Source organism: Drosophila takahashii, chromosome X (genome assembly GCF_030179915.1).
Source record: "Drosophila takahashii strain IR98-3 E-12201 chromosome X, DtakHiC1v2, whole genome shotgun sequence".
NCBI lineage: Eukaryota > Metazoa > Arthropoda > Insecta > Diptera > Drosophilidae > Drosophila > Drosophila takahashii.
In genome coordinates, this window is record NC_091683.1 from 16117686 (window position 1) to 16137603 (window position 19918).

The window sequence follows — 19918 nt, forward strand, 5'->3', positions numbered from 1 at the left end:
AAGGAATTTCCTTGCCAGACGTGTTAACGCTTCTGGCTTAACCCACTCCTTTCCCCTTCGTCTCAGGGGTTGGACAAAATGTTATGACAGCTCATTTAACGCCATCGATAGCTTGACATCCATCTGGCCATCCATCCAGTTCGGGCTAATGAGGATCGGACTCCTTGGGGAGCTGTGGGAATTGCCCAGGCTATAACCCATCTATGCCCTGCAGGATGTCTGTATACTTGATTGCTGCTTATCCTAATTTTGTAACGAGTTACAGCTAATAGTTTTCCTAGAATCCTCAAGATTAAGTTTACTAAGCTCTGCAGGCGGTCAACTCATTAGAAAATTATTTGAGTTTATATTTTTCATTTCTGGAACGCAAGTTTTTCCTACACCCAAAAAAATCGATATAAAACGTAGATCGATTTTACATTATTTAAGATCTATTTTAATTTGAAAAGAGAGACAAAAGAGCATGTAAAAACGATATGGGTTTGCATGACCTGAAACTTACATTGCCATATCGATTTTAGCTTAGTTTACATCGAAACTAACCCTAAGAAAACTGATTTAATAAGTACCTACATATTTTTAAAGATAAATCTTTAAATTATGATTTCATGGAACAAGAAGAAATTATAGCTTTCGTTTCTTTAAAAATATTATTGTGCTTCATAAGGCCATTAATATAATTTTACTGCCCTTTTATTAACTACGTTCCAAAGAAGCAATTTCCAAATAAGAGTAAGCCACTTCCTCAACTAAGATCCGTTTTGAGTTAATGTCACCTTATAGCCACTACCTGTTGTATTTCCAGGTAGACATTATCATCTAAGATCCCACATATCTTGGCTGCTTACCCACCGAATTCGTTAATAATAATTCCTAGCGACAATTGTCGCTCAACCCCTTTGGCCCTCATTACAGTCTATAGTCTATAGTCCACAGTCCAAGTTTCAGACTTCTGGAATCCCCTATAGCTCGCTATCAGAGCATTAAAACGCCCATTAACCCGGTCGCCGGGTTCTCACAGAAAGTGGTCTTCTGGCCCTCAGAAGAATTCCTCTCCACGCACCGCTGAGCTTCGAGAGGTGTTTTGCATAAACTGCTGGTTCCTTGTGGTTTCATCCGAATTATGACAGCCCCTCCAACTTCCCCTTCCCCGCAATTCTATTAGTCCAGGTAAATTTTTGCATTAAAAATGATTTATTCCGACAAAAAAACGTTCTTAGGGCTATAAAAAAAAAGTGTGTTGTAAAAAAAAAGTAGGAATATCCTTGAGGATTAGCTCTGTTCCGCCAGGGAGAAGCTGAGTCGTCTCTTGGTGGCATCCCTGGCCTGCACCTGCAGCCACATGGCGTCCAGCTGGCAGGCCTCCTCCAGCTCCTCGCCGCCCAGTCCCCGATTCAGCTGGCAGTGCTCCTCCTCCTCCAGTTCGCAGTCGCTGGTGGAGTTGTGCCCGCTGTCCGGGCTGATGTGGCGCCTCTTCTGGCTGCTCCGGTGGCTGGGCACTCCGGATCCCGACCTGGCCGCCGCCAGCAGCTTCTGCGCCGACTGCCTGACGCTGGAGGAGATCTTGGTGGTGATCTTGCGCTTGCGCCGCACCACCCGCTGCCTGCGCAGCTGCAGGGAGTGTCTCTTTCCCAGGCTCTGGCTGGGATTGGGATGGGGATTCAGATTGGAGGCGGGGGAGCACACCTCCCGCTCCTCGAAGCCATCGGCGGGAAGGGAGTCCCTGCGCGAGGGCGACTTCCAGTACTCGCACAGATCGCTGGCCGGATCGAAGGCAGGTCGATAGGTGGGCGAGTGGGTCTGGATGGCTGACTGGCTGTGGCTGCTCCGGAGCACCTGTTGCCTGTGCCGCTGGCGGAGATGCTGCCTGGGCTGGCGCAGATGCCCCTTGCGGTTGCTCTCCAGGATGGCATCGATCATGCGCTCCAGGGTGACATCCCCCATCTGGCTGGAGCTCAGAGTGGTCTGTGCGGAAACGGGGGCAGGAACAGCGGGATGGGGCAGAGGCTTCTGCTCCAGATAGCGGGGCTTCTCGAAGTAGCTGTCCGGGATGCCCACGCCACGCAGGGCGATCAGGGAGCCAGGGATGACGGCGGCATTGGGCGAGTACTCCGCCTCGAAGGTGGGCAGGGTGCAGGCGAACTTGAGAGGAGCAGCTGCTGCTGTTGGAACTCCTGATGCTCCTGATGGCGGTGGTGGCGTGGCCAGGATGTTGCTGAGGTCCTTGAGCAGTGGAGTGCGGGTGCCGAGGGTCAGGGAGCTCGGCAGCGGAGTGGAGGTCAGCTGGTTCTCCTTGCCCTGCGTCAAACCGAGCGACTTCCTCTTCAGCTTGCCGCGCAGGGCGTGGAACTCGCTGTAGCTGGAACCCACCGCCTCCTGGTGGCTGGTGGCCATCAGCTCATCCCTGGCCAAGTACGAGGGTCTCGGCTGGTTGACGGCCCACTTGAGCATCTTCTTTGTCTCGTTTGGACTTCTGACTCTTTGTATTTGTACTTTGTAGTGGGTGCTGCAAGAAAGGAGCAAGGAGAAGGGGTTAGGGAGGTGCTTTATTTCTGGTTCTCGCATTCCAGAACTTGACTTTTTGAAGGAGCAAACACAAAAAAAAAGGGCAGCAGCAAAGTTGCCGGGTGAGTTTTCGGCAATTTTGGCGCGCTTTTTCCGCGATATATGTACATATATATATATATAAATGCACATATCGATTTGGCGAAATCAGCCAAGCGGCAAAAATGAAATCAAAAACGAAATCAACCACTCCTCACGAGCAATTAACTGGACCACGGGCAGCCTTTTTGGCTGGACCTTAATAATTTAATTGACTTTCAACTTGATATGGTCAATTATTTTTCGGAATTTTTAAATACTAATGGATTGTGTTTTTTTCGGCATTCAAATTGCATAGTTGAGTGAATCTCGAAAAATCACAACCTATCCAAAAATTGTACTCCTCTTAACGATTTTTTTTTAGTTATTAAGTTAAGATCACTTAAGTTCAATCACTTGAATTTACCTTTTTCAGTAGGTTTTTTTTGGGGCACTGATTTTTTTCTTTCAACAGCAAAAAAATTAAGTTTCACAGATTTATTTTCGATATTTTTTTGGATTGTTAATTGTATAGTGCGCGATTGGTGAATTTTTTTTAAGTGTAGCCTTTATTATGTCGCGTTTTTCTGGGAGAGATCGACTGTGTGCGTTCCCTTCGCCGTTCGCTGGTTGAATGACTGTCGCCTTAACCCGCAGAACCCTTAGCTGCCCGAGGTGAGACATGGGTTAACGGGAGAGCGGGAGAGTGGCAGAACGGGAGAGCGGAAGAACGGAAGAAAGGGAGAGAGTGGAGGTGAGAGAACGGACATGTTGCGCATGCGCAGACGGCAGGAGAGAGCAACAGTTTCAATTGAAATGGCAGGCCTTTCAACCAGCGGCATTGAAAATGTGGGTGGTAGGAGGCTTTTCATAGACAATTTTTGTAAAATAAATATATCATATAGATGGGTCATGTTTTATGAAGATATAATTTTTTAATATAATTTTATATTTTTCTAATTACAGAATTTTATTGTCAATATTTTTATGACATTGAATTTAGTTTACTTCATATGCATGGATATTGCTTTATTGCCTATTAATAAGGTAAAAGTTATAATGATATGTGAATAATTGCTCAAGTTTAATAAAATAAGTGTAAAAAATTTCAAATATTAAAAAAAATTTTAAAGGGAATTTACAATGGTTTTGAAAGGTTTCTTAAAGATTTTTAATATGCATCTAAAATATATTCAGAACATATTTTCCCATGGAGTTCTAAATGTAAAACCGAAACCAACTCCCTAATCTCTTTCCAGATAACCATTATGTAGTACAAATTGGAAACCAATATCTTATCAATTTCATAGTTCAGAATGGGCTACGCTTTGATCCACATTAACTTATCTTGACGATCGGTTTTTATAACCGTTTACCGATCGATTTACGATCCGGCAACAGCTGTGCGAATCTTCTATGATCGTGAGATTTTTTAATGGCCACCGAGGATCATCAGTTGGCCAAGTTGTGTTATGAGAAAGAGATGGTGATAGAGGTAGAGCGAGTGGGACAGGACACAGCTGGCCAGCTGTTCTCATCGCCGCTTACGCCACAAAACATAATTTTCAATTACCTTTCTCGCAGCGTGTGGCTCCTTTCACCTTGGTTTCCTTATTATACCCTGTTTTTTTATCTTAAGAGTATACTTAATATCGAAGGATTTGGGGAGCAGGAAGTTAAAAATAATATGAACCCAATGTGTGCTATAGATTATTTATAATAAAGTTTATAAGAAAAATTGTAATATTATATTTTATAATTTAAATAGATGTACGAAAATATTTATGTAAGTTTATTTTAAAACAAATATGGTTAAATGCTTTAAGTATGATGTTGTTTTTTTAAAATGCTCTTCTCATTAATAACTTTTAATATATTACTTTGTCCCCCGAATAATAATAATTATCTAAACTTTAAATTTAAATTCACATAAGGTAGACTTATAATACCAGGTATCTCACAGTCGTTATAATCAACCATACTTATTCTTCTTGTTTTTTTTTCTTCCTTCTTTTTCGATTTTCGCCAAGAAAAGGACAACACACAATCGGCGGCACAGGAACTTGGGCATTGTACAATTTTGGCCCATTGTTTATGGGACAAGCAGCGCTGCCGACTTCGCTGTCCGGGGAAAAATGTTGTGGAAAATTGTGCAATTGTTTTGCAATTTATTGGTTAAAGGGCTCCTGCTCCTCCTTTTACTTTCCATCCTGCTTTCTCCCCTGAGCGCAAATTTATGATATTTTCGCAGCCGCCGAGTGTCCGCCGGAGGAAAAGAGAATTAAATCTCTCTGCTAAGAAGCGGTACATCTGTCCATCCTTGGAATTTTCACCATTTCTTTTTCCCAACTGCTTGCCTAATTTATTTGACAGTTTTGTGCAAACACTAAACAAATTTGTTGTTACGATTTTCGATAGGAAGTTGATTGAAGCAGGTCCTTGGGAGATTTCCGGACCACCGAGTGGAATTCAATTTATGGTGCAATTAAAGATGTTCAAGTGATGTGTGTTCATTGGGGACCAAACAATAGGGTCAGGTCCCATGGGAATACCCAAAGGACAAGACATCTTCATAGAGCAACATTTGTGAGACGAGATATTTTGATGGACAGAAAAAATTGAGTGCACAAAATTTGTATTCCAATTAATACCTAGAAATTATTTAATTAATTTTAAAAATTTCCCTAAGCATTTGCAAAATTTTTTGTCTAACTTTAACTGAAAATACCCCAAATCTTGAACCAATTTCGATTCTTGATTGCTTTTCCCACAACCGTTTATTCAAATAAATCTTAAACCTTCGTTTCGCAAAATTGACATCCGAGAGGCGCTTTCCCAGACCAAAATTGAACTGAGCCCTAATTTGCTGCCCCATTGAGGGTGAAAAAAAATGGAAATTATGGTGCATAGTACTTCGGACACCGATCAGCTGCCCGGCAACGTTGAGTGACCAACGATAAATCTCGGGAAAAAACGAAGCAAATTGAAATAAATCAATAATATTGGGCGGAGATCATCGAAGATGGCCAGCAGCTGCCGTTCCTTTGCCTCGAGTTGTGCGATCTTCCCAATAATCCGTGCCAGTCCTTTTGAATCAAAGGCAATTTTACGCATTGGTCACTGGCCGAAGACCGAAGGATAAAGCCGAAGGATCGAGGAGAGAGAGGGTGACAAGGAAGATAAATTAGGGCAGAAGGAGTCGGAGCCTCTCGCCGCTCCCTTCGATTTATTTTCCAGTTCCTCCTCCAGCCCTGCCGCTAATAAATTGCCCAACAATTGTGCAATTTTTCATAGATGGAGATGGGGAATTGCACCGCGACCTTGACGCAAAGACTTCACGCTCTCGGATTTGCTACCGTTTTCCTTCCGCATTTTGTTCCCTTTCCAATCGCTTTCCCAATCAATGGAGTTTTCTTCTACACGTGGAGAAAAGAAAGAGGGAAACTGGAGGGAAGTTTAGGGCCTTCAATTAGCCTGAAGAAATTTTTAAGAGATTTATTAAATTGTTAGAATTTAAGTCCGGCTATAAAATGTTTCCCAAATGAATTAATTTATTTAAACATTAAAGATTTCGAAAAAGTATAAATGCCACATTGGTGTTCTTATTAATACCTATAAAACTGCAGAAGAAATTTTTCAAATCAAATGATTCATTAAAAAGTTATGAGCAAATAATGAAATTCAAGCAATGCAAGCAGTCGCTTTATAATCTATTGGTTGCTTTAAATTTAACCCGTTAAAATGTTAATATTTCTTTTGAATTACTACCGTTGGTGTCCTTATTAATACCTATAAAACTGCAGAAGAAATTTTTTAAAACGAATCATTCATTAAAAAGTTATGAGCAAATAATGAAATTCAAGCAGTGCAAGCAGTCGCTTTATAATCTATTGGTTGCATTAAATTAAACCCGTTAAAATGTTAATATTTCTTTTGAATTACTACCATTTAGATTTTTTTACATGTATTTATTTGTAAGTTTCTTAAAAATCTACTATTACTGATATGGTCTTCTTCTCTGTGCAGGATCGCTGCTGTTGGGCCGCCCCATTCCGTTCGCCATCGCCGGGGAAAACGTGCGGCGGCAAGGACATCTAGATAAAGTGGAAGGTAGGCAGGGGAAAGGAGTCGGGGAGGAGTAATCTTGAATCACACGCCGCACACTGATAGGAAACCCGGGGAACCTCAGGAGGACCCACAATCCCTGGCCGGACAGCTGTTCGGGGATTAACCGAGGCCAGCCGAGCTCCTTCTCCCTCACCTTTTGCTTTCTCCCATCTATGTACTTTCTCCTTCGGGGCGCGCAAAATTATTAAAACCTGGCCCTGAATTATGGGCCATAATTTAGAATTTCAACGAGAGCTCCCTGCGATCGCCGTATATTTGTATTTGCTCGGAGCTTCCCTCTGGCTCCTTCTTCCTTCTTCATCACGTTTCTTTTTCTTCTTTTTTCCCTGGCCGATAAGGCTGGCGGGCAAAAAAAGAGGGTGGGCTGTGTTCACAGGACCCAGATCCTTTGATTGATTTGGGATCGCTGTGAAAAGCTGGCATTGGCATCCATTGACAGGCAGGCACTTCAAGATCGGGTTATTTGCGCAGGATCAGGCGAAATCGCAAGAAAGGATCTGCAGATCAATAGGTGATGCAGAACACAGCGAATAATTGGATCTGGCTAAGGAAAAACTAAAGGGAAAAGGATATAGAAAGCGGACAAGGGAGATGAAGGTATTGTTAGAGCAGACACTTTTATATTTCTTTAATATAATTATTTTTCCAATTTTAATCGGCAAACTTAAAATAAATCCTTTTTATTAAAGACTTCTAAAAACGTTCTCTTAATTTTAAAAACATCTTTTAACATTTTTTTCGATCAATCGTAGAAATATTTCCGGCTATCACCTCGACACAAATCAAAATAAAATCTCAATCAACCTTTTTCAATTATTCCTTGGAAGCGATCAATTTTCGAATATGTATATCAATCGCACAATTTATGTCCCAATGGCAAGTCCCTTGCCAGCCATTATTATAATATATGCTGATCGTAACCGGGGCATTTGTCAGAGATTATTCGATGGAAATCCGAACTTGACAAATGCCAAGTGAAATGGGCTGGGAGATGGAATGCAAAGCATTCGATTTCAATATCAACCCGTTCACTCCAGGGGGCGGGACGAGTTGACATTTCCAGGGGGTTTTCAAGTTCAGTCCAAGGGAATGTCCTCCCGAAATCGCATAGGAATTCCTCAACAAAAAGGAAGAGAGAGAGAGCAATCTCACCTTCAATATTGAAAGGTGCTGCCCAAAGGTGGTTGTTCAATCGGTACACAGCAAGAAGTAAGATTTAATTTAATCTTAGCTGGTATATTATATGGAATGCAAATGAAATGTGAACAACTTGTAATTTGCTAAAGATTTTAAAAAATCTGCGGTGAATATAGATTTTCTTCGAAATGGCATAACATTAATTAAGATAGATTTTTGGAAAAGAGCCAGCGAAAAAAATGCCAATATAAAATGTTTAAAGCTCATTAATAAATACAATTTTAGTTAAAAATGTAATACTTAAATGGGTACACTTTCGCTGTTATCCTTAGAATTGTATTTTCATTTACCCACATGGAATATAAATTTCCTGGGGGATTTACAGATGGGTTGTTCAGCTAAAAATCATTTTAAAATAATAATTAATAGGAATAGAATTTTTTCCAGTGATCTGGGAGAGGTTACCCTCCAGAGAGCGAGAGTTCTTCAGCGAGGTGAGCACGCAACGTTGCGTGCGAGGGGAGAATCAGTCACTTTTCGTCTGCTGCAACGACAGGACGTGTTTTTCCCTGCAATCGCGAGCAGGAGAATTTTTCAAAATTACAATTTTGATTTGCCCAACAACCGTCTCGTTACGCCTTCATTTTTTTACCGTGCAAAAAAAAAACCAAAATTATATACGACATTTTTTGATTGTGAAACGATGCAACTCTGCTGAACTTTGGATAAACAAAAAAGAACGCGAAGTTATTCGCTCGCCAGAAAATACAAATAAAAAGGTAAAGATAAGTGAAGTGTCTGAACTGGAATATGAAAAACATGTGTGCATATTTTTCGGCTAAATGTTCATTAAAAATGCATTAAAGCAGAAGTGTCTGGGAAGCGGGCTTTAATTAAAAACACCCCATAAAAATCGCCAGAAATTGTATAAATTGTGCGCGTGCGATTTTGGGTTATGTGAGTTGGGCTCTCGTTTGGGTTTGGGTTTGGGCTATGGGTTAATGGGTTTTCGAACTCGGGGTTCTCGGCCAAGTGCTCGAGTGCTCTTCAGACCAAAACGAGAGCGGCGGCTGCAAAATGCGCAAAAATGCTAGCACGCATCCTATCCCGAAACCCATCCCCTCCTCCGGATTCGGATCCCGATCCCCCTCATCGGCACATTCACTCGAGTGGCCAGAGATCGACACCACTGGAGGATGGGGCAGCGGAATAGGCAGAGTGTGCCGGCACCACCATTTTGCTTTGACCCACACAGGGAAAAATATCTCTTTTGGATACAATCCATTTTTAACGGTCCTGTAAATACTTTTTATAAATATCATTAAAAAAAATTTTTTTTGTTTGTTTTTTGGGAATTAGAATATAATAACGAATTAATTGTTAAGGTTAGTACTTTCATATCATGTATACATTCAAGTAAATACTCTTGAGGGAAGTACATTGGCAGGATTTAACTTCCTAAGAGGGATCCAACCAAACTTAGTGCTAAAAAATTTTTTTGTTTTTGTTTTTTGCGAATATCCAATTATTTTTTAAGGCCACTACTTTCATATCAAATACACGTTTTTATAAATACTTTAGAGGAAAGTAGATTGGCAGGATTTAAATTTTTAAGAGGGGTCCAACAAATAAACGCCAAAATTTAGTAATAAAAAAAAAATTTTTTTTTTTTTTGGGGAATTAAAGTATAATGTTGAATTAATTGTTAAGGTTAGTTCTTTCCCATCATATATACATTTTTATAAATACTCTAAAGGGAAGTATATTGGCAGGATCTCGATTTCTAAGAGGTTTTCAACTTTGTAGGTTGCAAATAAAGGCCGAAATTTAAAGCTAATTTGGTGGATATTTTCTCCCTGTGCCGGCGCACCACCCGAGCACACGGTGCCAGGTTCGAGGCGAAACCTTGGGCTGAATCGCAGCTGGAGGGCAGGGCGATGAGAAACCAGAGGCCGAGAAATCCGAATTCGCGAAGCTTTAGCGCGCTTTTCCTTTGTTTCCGGGGCTCTTTGTGCCTGCTCAATTGTTCGCAAGGACAAGCGGAACCAGAAACTCCTTGCGGAAATCAGGAGGCTGCCCTTCAGCTGTGCAAATCGAATCAAATCCTTGCCGAAATCCCGAAGGAAACCCCTGCGAAACTCGTTTCGCGACAAGTTAGTCGGGTTTTCGCTGCTTGCTTTTTTTCTTCAGTCCCCTTAAGAAGTTTTGCAAATAGACAATCGCAATCGCTAACTAGCCCTATATTTTTGCCACTTTCCAGATATCCAGGTATCTTGACGTAGCCACCGAAGGAGCGACAGACAGCAGCTGGCAAGATGCTTAAGTGGGCTGTCAACCAGCCGCGAAACTCGTATTTGGCCAAGGAGCTGGTCCTGGGAAAGGGATTGGAAACGGGATCGGAAACAGGACCAAAACCCGAGGTCGTAAGCTCCAGCTACAGCGAGTTCCACGCCCTGCGCGGCAAGCTGAAGAGGAAGTCGCTCGGTTTGACGCAGGGCAAGGAGAACCAGCTGACCTCCACTCCGCTGCCGAGCTCCCTGACCCTCGGCACCCGCACTCCACTGCTCAAGGACCTCAGCAACATCCTGGCCACGCCACCACCGCCATCAGGAGCATCAGGAGTTCCAACAGCAGCAGCTGCTCCTCTCAAGTTCGCCTGCACCCTGCCCACCTTCGAGGCGGAGTACTCGCCCAATGCCGCCGTCATCCCTGGCTCCCTGATCGCCCTGCGTGGCGTGGGCATCCCGGACAGCTACTTCGAGAAGCCCCGCTACCTGGAGCAGAAGCCTCTGCCCCATCCCGTTGTTCCTGCCCCCGCACAGACCACTCTGAGCTCCAGCCAGATGGGCGATGTCACCCTGGAGCGCATGATCGATGCCATCCTGGAGAGCAACCGCAAGGGGCATCTGCGCCAGCCCAGGCAGCATCTCCGCCAGCGGCACAGGCAACAGGTGCTCCGGAGCAGCCACAGCCAGTCAGCCATCCAGACCCACTCGCCCACCTATCGACCTGCCTTCGATCCGGCCAGCGATCTGTGCGAGTACTGGAAGTCGCCCTCGCGCAGGGACTCCCTTCCCGCCGATGGCTTCGAGGAGCGGGAGGTGTGCTCCCCCGCCTCCAATCTGAATCCCCATCCCAATCCCAGCCAGAGCCTGGGAAAGAGACACTCCCTGCAGCTGCGCAGGCAGCGGGTGGTGCGGCGCAAGCGCAAGATCACCACCAAGATCTCCTCCAGCGTCAGGCAGTCGGCGCAGAAGCTGCTGGCGGCAGCCAGGTCGGGATCCGGAGTGCCCAGCCACCGGAGCAGCCAGAAGAGGCGCCACATCAGCCCGGACAGCGGGCACAACTCCACCAGCGACTTCGAGGAGGAGCTGGTGGCCATGGGATCCTTCGGCGGGCGGGCGGAGGCGGGCACCAAGCGGCGACTGAGCTTCTCCTTCGCCGAGGATCTGTTCGTGGACAAGTGATGGTGTTACTTTTTGACTATTGTTCGGTTACAACTAAATCCATTTTTTTTGAGGGGCTAAAAGCGCAGCATTGCCTTGGAATCCGTATGCTAAAACAGATCCTATAATTATCTAAGAATCCTTTTTTTTTGAGTAATAAAAAACTGATTTGAAAAACAAGTTTGTACTTTTTCTAATTTTTTATTGGGCGAACATAACATTCGTTTTTATAAGGTACCTATAAAAACTGAAGGTATGACACACAAACAAAACTGTTTCCTTGTTAGCGTTAGATAAGTACAACCATTAATTAGGGATAAACGGCCCTTCTTGGACTACTTCTTTGCCGGGGATTACTTGGCAATATTTCAGCTATCTTTTGGGGTAAAAACTGGATTCTCACGGATCCCAGTTACGCGTTCCGCCCTTGAATTCATCATCGTGACTGGGACATTGGCGGACGGCGACTTTTGAGCTGCGACTGGGTAATGGCAGGGTATACAGGGTGCACAGGATATGTCGAGGGTGGCAGTAAAAATGTTGCGGCATATCCTGTGCGTCCTTTTACACGGCACTTATCACGCACCTGTGCACCACCAAATGGCGAACCACCGACAGGCTACAAAACGGTGGGCATTTGCATAAATTTGCATAGAATCGACCAAATTCTACGCTCGAATTGTATCGCAGGCTTACGGCCAGGATTCGAGGTCCTTGTTAACTGTACCCGGGATCTAGGAGAGCGACCCACCGATCCATAACTGCACGGAGAGAAAAAGCACTCTAAAATAAGAATTCGAATCTTTAATTCAATTCAAGTCTGTGGAGAAACATACATAGAATTTCTTAAAATTTTTAAATATTTTTAAAAGTATTAATTGTAAAATTCTACTAGTAAGAAATCGATCTTCTGTGGAGAAACATTGACACTAATTTTAATTTCCACCATTTCATGGAATTTATTGAAATTTTAATATATTTTTATAGGTATTAATTGTAATATTTTTTCCAGTGCATCTAAGAACTGTGACTCGGCGACTTACCGACCCATAACTAAGTTATGCCAGTTATATGTTAGCCGATCATGAATGGGTGGAAAAGTACATACAGACATATATAAATATATGGTTTGATCCTGCAAAGCCATCTGGCGGAAAAGCGGAATGTAGAATTGGAACAAGGATTTCTGTAGAGGACCCAAGACCATTAAATCATGTATAACTAGGCAACGATTAGATCCTAAAGCATTTCAAAGTAACGAAAGAAATAAAATCTCTTTTCATAATAATATATTTAAAAATATATATTTTTCTTTGTCATTTAAAATCTTTACATAATTTTTAAAAATTTTATTAGACCTTATATAATTTCCCTCTGCCGTAGGTATTAGTATGCTTGTAAGATGCCCATTAAATAGTTCTATGAAAATACAAGGATTTCTGTAGAGGACCCAAGACCATTAAATCATGTATAACTATGCAACGATTAGATTCTTAGGCATTTCATAGTAACGAAATGGATAAAATCTCTTTAGATAATAATATTTATCTTTCTTTGCCATTAAAAATCTTTACATAATTTTTAAAAATTTTATTAGACCGTATATAATTTTCCTCCGCCGTAGGTATTAGTATGCTTGTTAGATGACCATTAAATAGTTCTATGAAAATACCTTGCACCATTGTTTAGTCCTGTTCCTGTTGGCGATCCTTGTTTTCGTTTCTGTCGCAGCTCGGATGCTATGCATTGATCCATTGTCGGGCTGCTGCCTCCGTTTTTCATTTTCTCTGCTCAATTGAGTTCAGCCAGCTGCCCAAGAAACTGAATCGCATCCCGGCCTGAACTCGAGTTGAAGATGAATTGAGAGTGGAGGTGGAGGAGTACTCTGATTCTCTCCCTACCTCTCTTGCCAAATGTCACATAAGAACAGGATCAGGATCGGGATCGGCATAAGGATCTGGATCGGGATCTCGAGCAGGCGGAGGCGGAGGCGCAAAAACACCTTTCCGAAAAGTGCGCCAAAAGGGAATATGCGAGAATACCGAGCACGAGTCAATGGCAAACACAAAAGGAGGAATGGGGAATGGGAATCGGAATAAGGACGAGAACAAGGAGCAGGCCCAAGAAAAAGGACACAAAATCGCATCGTGGCATGCGTCGGCGGATGAGGAGGGCGGGGAGGGGGAGTCCTCGGGGACAGCTGTCGTCGCAAACACCAACGCAAATATGCACTGAAATTTATGCCATTTTTTACGATCACTTTCTATATTATGGGGTAAAAAAGTGTCCATAAACTGCATACAAAATAAATCAAACAATAACAATTGATAAGATATAAAATGACTTCGTAAAAGGATTCCCCATATAATATAGAGATTATATTATGTGTTGTAATATACTAAAAAAAGTAGTATACATTTTTGTTGATTTCTTTTGATTTTTTTAAATTATTAATGAATTATAATTATGATTACTACGTAGGCTACAAACAAGTTTTTTACTCCCTGTGTTAATTTTGATTTTAAATTCCACCTTACTTTTCTTTCAGTGCAAACAGCGTTTAGCGGGGGAGAAGCGCCGCCGTCTAAGGATCTAAGGAGGCAAGGATAAATAGAAGCAGGGAAAAGAAGTTCAAGGAGTTGCTCAAGTGCTGCCACATGTTGCCGTTGTAAATTGGACAACAATTGACGGCCTAATAGGGTTAAGTGCCGGAAATTACGCGAACCAAAAGTGGCAGAAACTGCGAATTCAAGCAGGCTACTCTAGACTTTATAAAATGTGATCTAATTTATACTCTTATTGCCTCTACAAAAACATAATTTTGATACTTTCTTAAATGTATGTATTCCAACTTAAAGATCTATTTTAAATAATAATTCAAATTTCTACCATAAGAAACCCAATCCTTTATAAACATTCTAGAGTTCTGAACTCTAAATTAATTATAGAGGGTAAAATTGTGCAATTCCCTTGGTAAATGAAATAAAATGATCTCTAATGGAGTGAATTGGAAAGATTCTCATCTCTGGAGAGTGCCTAAAACTGATAACGATCATTAGCGAAGCTGTGAGATGACAAGGTTCAAGATGCCGAGCGAACTCAATCAACGTCAGGGGAATGGATATGGGATATAGACGGGAGGATATTCAGGAAGGGAAGGAAAGCAGAATGAATCGCAACTGTCAATAAATGGAGCACTCTGGAGGGGAAGAGTCCTGCGAGATACAAAGCCTCTAATCCCATATGACGTGAGCAATAAGTAATAAGTGGAAGTGGCCCAAAAACCAGACCAGATCAGGGGAGGATCGGCGAGGAAATTGCCAACTATTTGTATTTGTCAAAGGCTCTGATTTCACGGCACCAAGAAAATCCAGATCCTCGACGATTAATCAATGTGACGTGAGTGCCGCTCTCTCTTTCTCGCTCGCTCTTTTCAGGACAACATCTTGAGTTGGTTTGCGCGCCAAACGAATGTCCTGTAAAATTCCTTTTTGGGCTGAGATTTTCAAGTCATCTTGGGGATCCCAATTCAAACCAAAATACTCGCACTTTCTTCGGGGATGAGAGAGGTCAGGATCAGGATCAGGAGTCGGGCCACACCGCAGGATCAAACAATCCAATCGATTTGCATAGCCCGGCAGCCAAAGGGTTGTCCTCGATCTACAGATCTCCTGATCTCCAGATTGCGATACCGATTGCTTATGTAAATGTTGTTTGCCCGACAAACTTTAGCTCTCGGCACAATGCCAAATGCAAACTAATAGATACATTCTTATTGCCGTCCATTCCGGGGGTAATTAAGAATCTTTACGGTCAGCCAAAAGGATCAGGATCAGGATGCTGCCGTGAAAGGACCGAAAGGAGTGAAGGGAGGGGCCTGGACTTTCGGTAAGCACTTAAGCCAATTTGATGTGAACTGAACTTTTGCGGCTTTGTTTACCTTGAGGTTTAGTTCTAACGCCTCGAGCCGGAATTTAAAATGAAATTTATTCATTTAAGTACTTCAGAAGCTGTTGACTAGACTATTAAATGGCCTCAACGCTTGTAAAATTATCCAGCATGCCAGTAAATCTGGAAAATATTTTAAAACTTATTAATATTATTTAGAAAAATAAGTTGCATGAAGCAAGAAATTACACGAAAAATATTAAATAAATAAATATAGTGTTTTGTTTTAAAAAAAGGCGATTAATAGTATTAATAATTATTTAATAAATTTTAAGTATTAACTCTCCTCCATTTTAGACCATTTTGTTAGACATAGAAAGCCATCAATCCAATACTTACTAAGTACAAAACTAAAAATCTCTAAATTACCATTTCCAAACTAGTACCTACATAATTAAATTGGTTCTTTCTTTGGGCTAATTTAAAAGATACTTATCTGAATCCATGCTGCGATTTGAATATATGTACGCCAAACATTACGTTCTAAAAGAAATAAAAATCGTTTTATAAAATCAGTTGTTTCAGGTACAATTTAGCGAATGTTAAATGATTGTGTCTTCTGATTCCAATGCTATTCCCCCTGCTGATTTTCGGTCATCACTCGCCCAAGCAGATCCCTTGCCAGGATGCGGAAACGCTGCCGTGACTGCTGGCTTAGGGATTGGACGAAGGGCACCAGTTCCCTTACGTAGATTAAGTCAGGATCGTTGGAATTCAAATCCGGATATGGGGGAATATCCATTGATGGCGCTGCAGGCGGAAAGGGAGGAAGATCCGCCCCCAGGGTCAGGGCAAGTTCCACCTTGGGGTCCCACAACCAGTTCTCGGAGCCCAACTGCCTGGCCATCTCCTCGTCCATATCCAGACCGGTTTCCATACTGTCCAGCACCACAAATAGATGCTCCGCCACCTCAAAGTGGAGACCACCAGAGTGGCAGAGCACCGGCGCCACTTCCTTTTCCTTTGGCCTCAAGAAGACCTCGCGCATGAACTCCATTTCCTCGAAGTACCGCCAACGGCATCCTCCCACGCGGCGGCGCACCTCGGTGCGATAATTCCCGCGGAGACCCTTCCACAGGCGCTTGCACTCCTCCACGCAGCACCTCATCGCCTGGCCCACCGCTGGCCAATCGAGGAGCATCTTGGGACGCCGGACGGCAAAGTTAATGCGGGTGTCCCAGATCGACGGGCGCTTGGAGATCTCCGCGAGGAGACGGCTCTTGTCCACTCTGCAGCGTTTGGAGGGCATCACAGGTGTCTTCTCAGATCAAAAAGTTGGAACGCCTGTTCGATATTTCCTAAGTTTATTATTTTTTTAGCTCAACATATGTTTTTTGACGTGACTTATCTGCCTTATCGATAGCTTTTTGGCAACAATGCTGCCCATAATAATCGGTTTAAAAATGCTGCCAAAGCGTCAAGTGGTCAAGTTTAATTTATACTTCCAATTAGAAGAACATTCTAATTGTATTTGATTGAAATTAAAACTACGTTAAACAAATTGTGTATTAATTAAGAGGCATACAAGGAACACCTATAAAAATAATATTCCATCTAAATGCATTCTAATCAGCATTGCCAATCTCATAAAGCAATGTAATGTCCCACATAAAGAGTCCTCACTCCTTGAAAACCCGGAAGATAGCTATTGTCCTGGCTACACACAATGTTTGTCCACAAAAGACGGATCGTAAAACGTGTAAAAAGTTTCGAATTATTATATGTGCTTAATGAATTGTTTGTACCCCAAATCCAAGTCGTAAAACACGGGAAATTTCTTGGGCCGGGCTGCCAGCGAATAAAAGTGCAGTAAAAGTGCACTAAAATGTACCGATCAATTGTTTGCCTTCAGGGATTTACCATCGAGCATTTACGAGCGGGATGGAAATTTTAATGATCGCACTTCAATCGTCGCCAGAGAGACTTTATCAAATTGCCATTAGAATCGGAAACCTTCGGGGCGTGTGGCAGCGGAAGAGAAAGGACTATTGTGATTAGCCCGTGATCGGCAACAGGATCGCATCCTAGCGGAGTCATAAAATTGCACCTTGGCATCGCGGCATCGGCAGCTGATGATGCGGGCTTCTCTTCCTGCCCCAACCCACCTAAATTCCCATGTCATTGTCATTGTGCAGTCACTGGGACATGTGCGAAATCCCTATCCCTATCCCATTCCGATCCTGAGTTATATATCGGCAAATCGGAAATTAGCGTATTCGCTGGCGAAATTAGCCGCTGATTATGCTGGTTGACGGTGTTCGGATGCAAATGGAGTGTCCTGCATAACGAGAGTCTAGTTTTTCAACCTGCCTCTGTATTTATTATGGGGGTACGAACACATCCCTACACTGGCCAAAACATGCCACAACAAATTGAGTAATGCGGGTGAAGAAAGAAAGAAAGATACTATATTTCAGAATATTGGTTTCTTGAATTCTTATCATATTTTTCCGATATAGTTTCCAAACCCTTAATACCTGATTTTTTTAGTTTTCTAGAACCATATTCAAAGATTATTTTAGCCAAGAGTATTAAAATATATTGATTGATATTGATTTCTTAAATTCTTAGTCCTCAATATAATTATCATATTTTTCCAGTTTATTTTCCCAAAACTAATAACTGAATTTTTAAGATTTCTTGAACCATATTCAAAGATTATTTTAGCCAAGAGTTTTAAAAATATTTTAAAATATTTAAGTTATTAAGTTAAGAACTTGTATTTAATATTTAATTTCCATTTAATAAATACCAATAAGGAACACAGTTTTTGAGCAGTGCAAACACTAAATATTTATGCGTTTTCTTGAAGGGGCTCCAGTGTGTTTTCGGGCCTGTTATCCTGTGTCCTGTTGCCCCGTGGCACCTGTCTTCATTAGTTGGCCGTCATTTCCTCGATAAGCAATCAATAGAGTGAGAGAGAGACAGGGCCAGAAAGAGAGAAAGACAATAGGCACTTACAGGTGCAAATGCTTGCTCCAATTTGTTTGGCGGCCTGTTCAGGCGACTCCATTCTGCCTTTGCATATTGATGAGACCCAATTTATGGCTCCCAACTCACCTGCCGAACGATAAACGGAGAAAACCAACTGGAGAGTAGAAAGTTGAAAGGCTTATGTGGCCACATGCTGGGCACATCGAATCGGGAATGGAAAGCGGAAAACTCAAACAGTAGCGGGAAAATGCTTTCTCGATAATCGACAGGTAATTTCGAGAGAGTTCTGTTAGGTTTGCAGGAGAAGAATAATTGTTAGAAATAAGAATATAGATTTTTCAATTAAAAATAAGACTCATTTTTCTAAGGTAATTTTTATATGTTTCTTATATCCAAAGGTTTTCAATATGTAATAATAACTAAATAATAATAACTAATCTAATCTAATTTTGTTTTTACTAATTAAAATCTACATTAATATAAGCACTGAACCCTATGGGCACACCTATCCCGATCTGTTAAAATGTTCGCCTTCTAACGAGGTTCCATCATTTGGCCATTTGTTATTCCTAAAGGATCTCGCTCCGAACTCTCTCGATTCTCAACTATCGTTTCTCATTTGTAAGTTCTGGTTCCTATTCCTCCGCATACCTGACTCGACTGTTAATCCTGGCGCAGGATTCTTTCGTAGTCCTGTGTCGAATGCGAACCAGTTTTCCGCTTCGCTGCAACTGACGCATAAATTGCGGCACTTTCCAGACCCATTTGCCGGCGGGACAGGACGAAACAGGACTCCGTCGATTATACACGCGGAGAAATGAAACCTCGAAATATTTGAAAGTTAAATTATTATTTTTTTTTCGTAATTTTTGAATTAAAAAAATATTTTAAAAATGAATGAATTTAATGATTGAAAATACAAAGTATATGTACTCCGTCTTAATATCATAAAATAGTTTTTTCCTGATAATCATTAAAAAATCGTTGTTAGATTTATAATAATCTAAAATCTCTTATGTATTTTTTAAGTTCAGGAAACACAAATATAAATCTATCAAATCGATCTCCAAATTCTCACAGTGTTAGGGTTCCAGTTGATTTTCCTTCAGCCAACATTTGCGCTCGCCAAGAAGTGCGTTGAGCTTCCCTATTCAAATTGTTTAAACTGGAAATGCGGCACGGTGATTTTTCATTTCCCCGGTCGAGGAATTAAGGATAGGTTTTTCGGGGATAGGGTAGTATGCCGGCCACATCGATCAGTTTATGGCTTTTCAAAGAGCTGTGCACCTGTTTTTCCTCCTGCCCGCGATTTTTCCACAGCAGCAGCAGGTGCCAATCGAATTTTCCCCCCACCGATGATGACATTTACATATTACTATCTTGTCTGTGGCTCCAGGATGCGAAGAACACAGGAGCAGCCTGCTGTTCTTCGGGGATCCCTATAGGATCTATAGCTATTTCGATCGTGATCCCCGCATGACAATGCTAAGTGGAGGTCCCCACCTCCTCCTGTCGTCGACCCTCATCAAACGAGTCGATTTTATGTTTCCTTTCCAATTTTTCACGCTGCATTTTCCGCTGCTGCTGCTGCTGCCCATGCTGCTGACCAGCGGGAAACTCAGGCAAGGGTTGCAAAGGTCCGAGTTTTCCCCTTCCCTTTCCATTTCCATTTCCTCAAGACATTGGCACGCGCTTTTGGTCAGTTGGTCAGCGATTGTTTTCCACCCTTTGACAATGGTGTT

At 42.2% G+C, this 19918-nt stretch overlaps 3 protein-coding genes and 1 long non-coding RNA gene across 8 annotated transcripts; 1 reads left to right on the top strand and 3 right to left on the bottom strand.

Annotated features, from left to right (window-relative positions):
• Positions 1-1211: 1211 nt before the first annotated feature.
• LOC108068612 (uncharacterized) lies at positions 1212-3127 on the bottom strand. Its single transcript, XM_017158280.3, has 2 exons — positions 3011-3127; positions 1212-2506 (listed from the first exon to the last, which is right to left on the bottom strand). Exon 2 carries the CDS (start codon positions 2449-2451, stop codon positions 1273-1275), a length of 1179 nt encoding a protein of 392 aa, XP_017013769.2. The 5' UTR covers positions 2452-2506; positions 3011-3127; the 3' UTR covers positions 1212-1272.
• A 3482-nt stretch (positions 3128-6609) lies between these two features.
• LOC108068611 (uncharacterized) lies at positions 6610-11315 on the top strand. 2 transcript variants are annotated; one of them, XM_070219058.1, is made up of 2 exons: positions 6610-6693; positions 10109-11315. In XM_070219058.1, exon 2 carries the CDS (start codon positions 10164-10166, stop codon positions 11313-11315), a length of 1152 nt encoding a protein of 383 aa, XP_070075159.1. In that variant the 5' UTR covers positions 6610-6693; positions 10109-10163. The 2 variants fall into 2 exon arrangements, with proteins under 2 accessions (XP_070075159.1, XP_017013768.2); XM_017158279.2 differs by lacking the exon at positions 6610-6693 and adding an exon at positions 8406-8627.
• A 4418-nt stretch (positions 11316-15733) lies between these two features.
• Positions 15734-16593, bottom strand: LOC108068616 (uncharacterized). The gene has a single exon (XM_017158285.3). The coding sequence runs from the start codon at positions 16489-16491 to the stop codon at positions 15814-15816; it is 678 nt and encodes a 225-aa protein (XP_017013774.3). The 5' UTR covers positions 16492-16593; the 3' UTR covers positions 15734-15813.
• Positions 16594-17959: 1366 nt separating this feature from the next.
• On the bottom strand, positions 17960-19083 carry LOC138913925 (uncharacterized). 4 transcript variants are annotated; one of them, XR_011419807.1, is made up of 3 exons: positions 18828-19083; positions 18204-18462; positions 17960-18135 (listed from the first exon to the last, which is right to left on the bottom strand). It is a non-coding gene; the product is annotated as an uncharacterized lncRNA (long non-coding RNA). The 4 variants fall into 4 exon arrangements; XR_011419808.1 differs by having other exon boundaries at positions 17960-18302; XR_011419806.1 differs by having other exon boundaries at positions 17960-18330.
• Positions 19084-19918: the final 835 nt, after the last annotated feature.

What these genes read in the sequence shown, in the direction of transcription:
- LOC108068616 (XM_017158285.3), bottom strand. Translation starts at nt 16,491, where the DNA reads ATGCCCTCCAAACGCTGCAGAGTGGACAAGAGCCGTCTCCTCGCGGAG.
- LOC108068612 (XM_017158280.3), bottom strand. Translation starts at nt 2,451, where the DNA reads ATGCTCAAGTGGGCCGTCAACCAGCCGAGACCCTCGTACTTGGCCAGG.
- LOC108068611 (XM_070219058.1), top strand. Translation starts at nt 10,164, where the DNA reads ATGCTTAAGTGGGCTGTCAACCAGCCGCGAAACTCGTATTTGGCCAAG.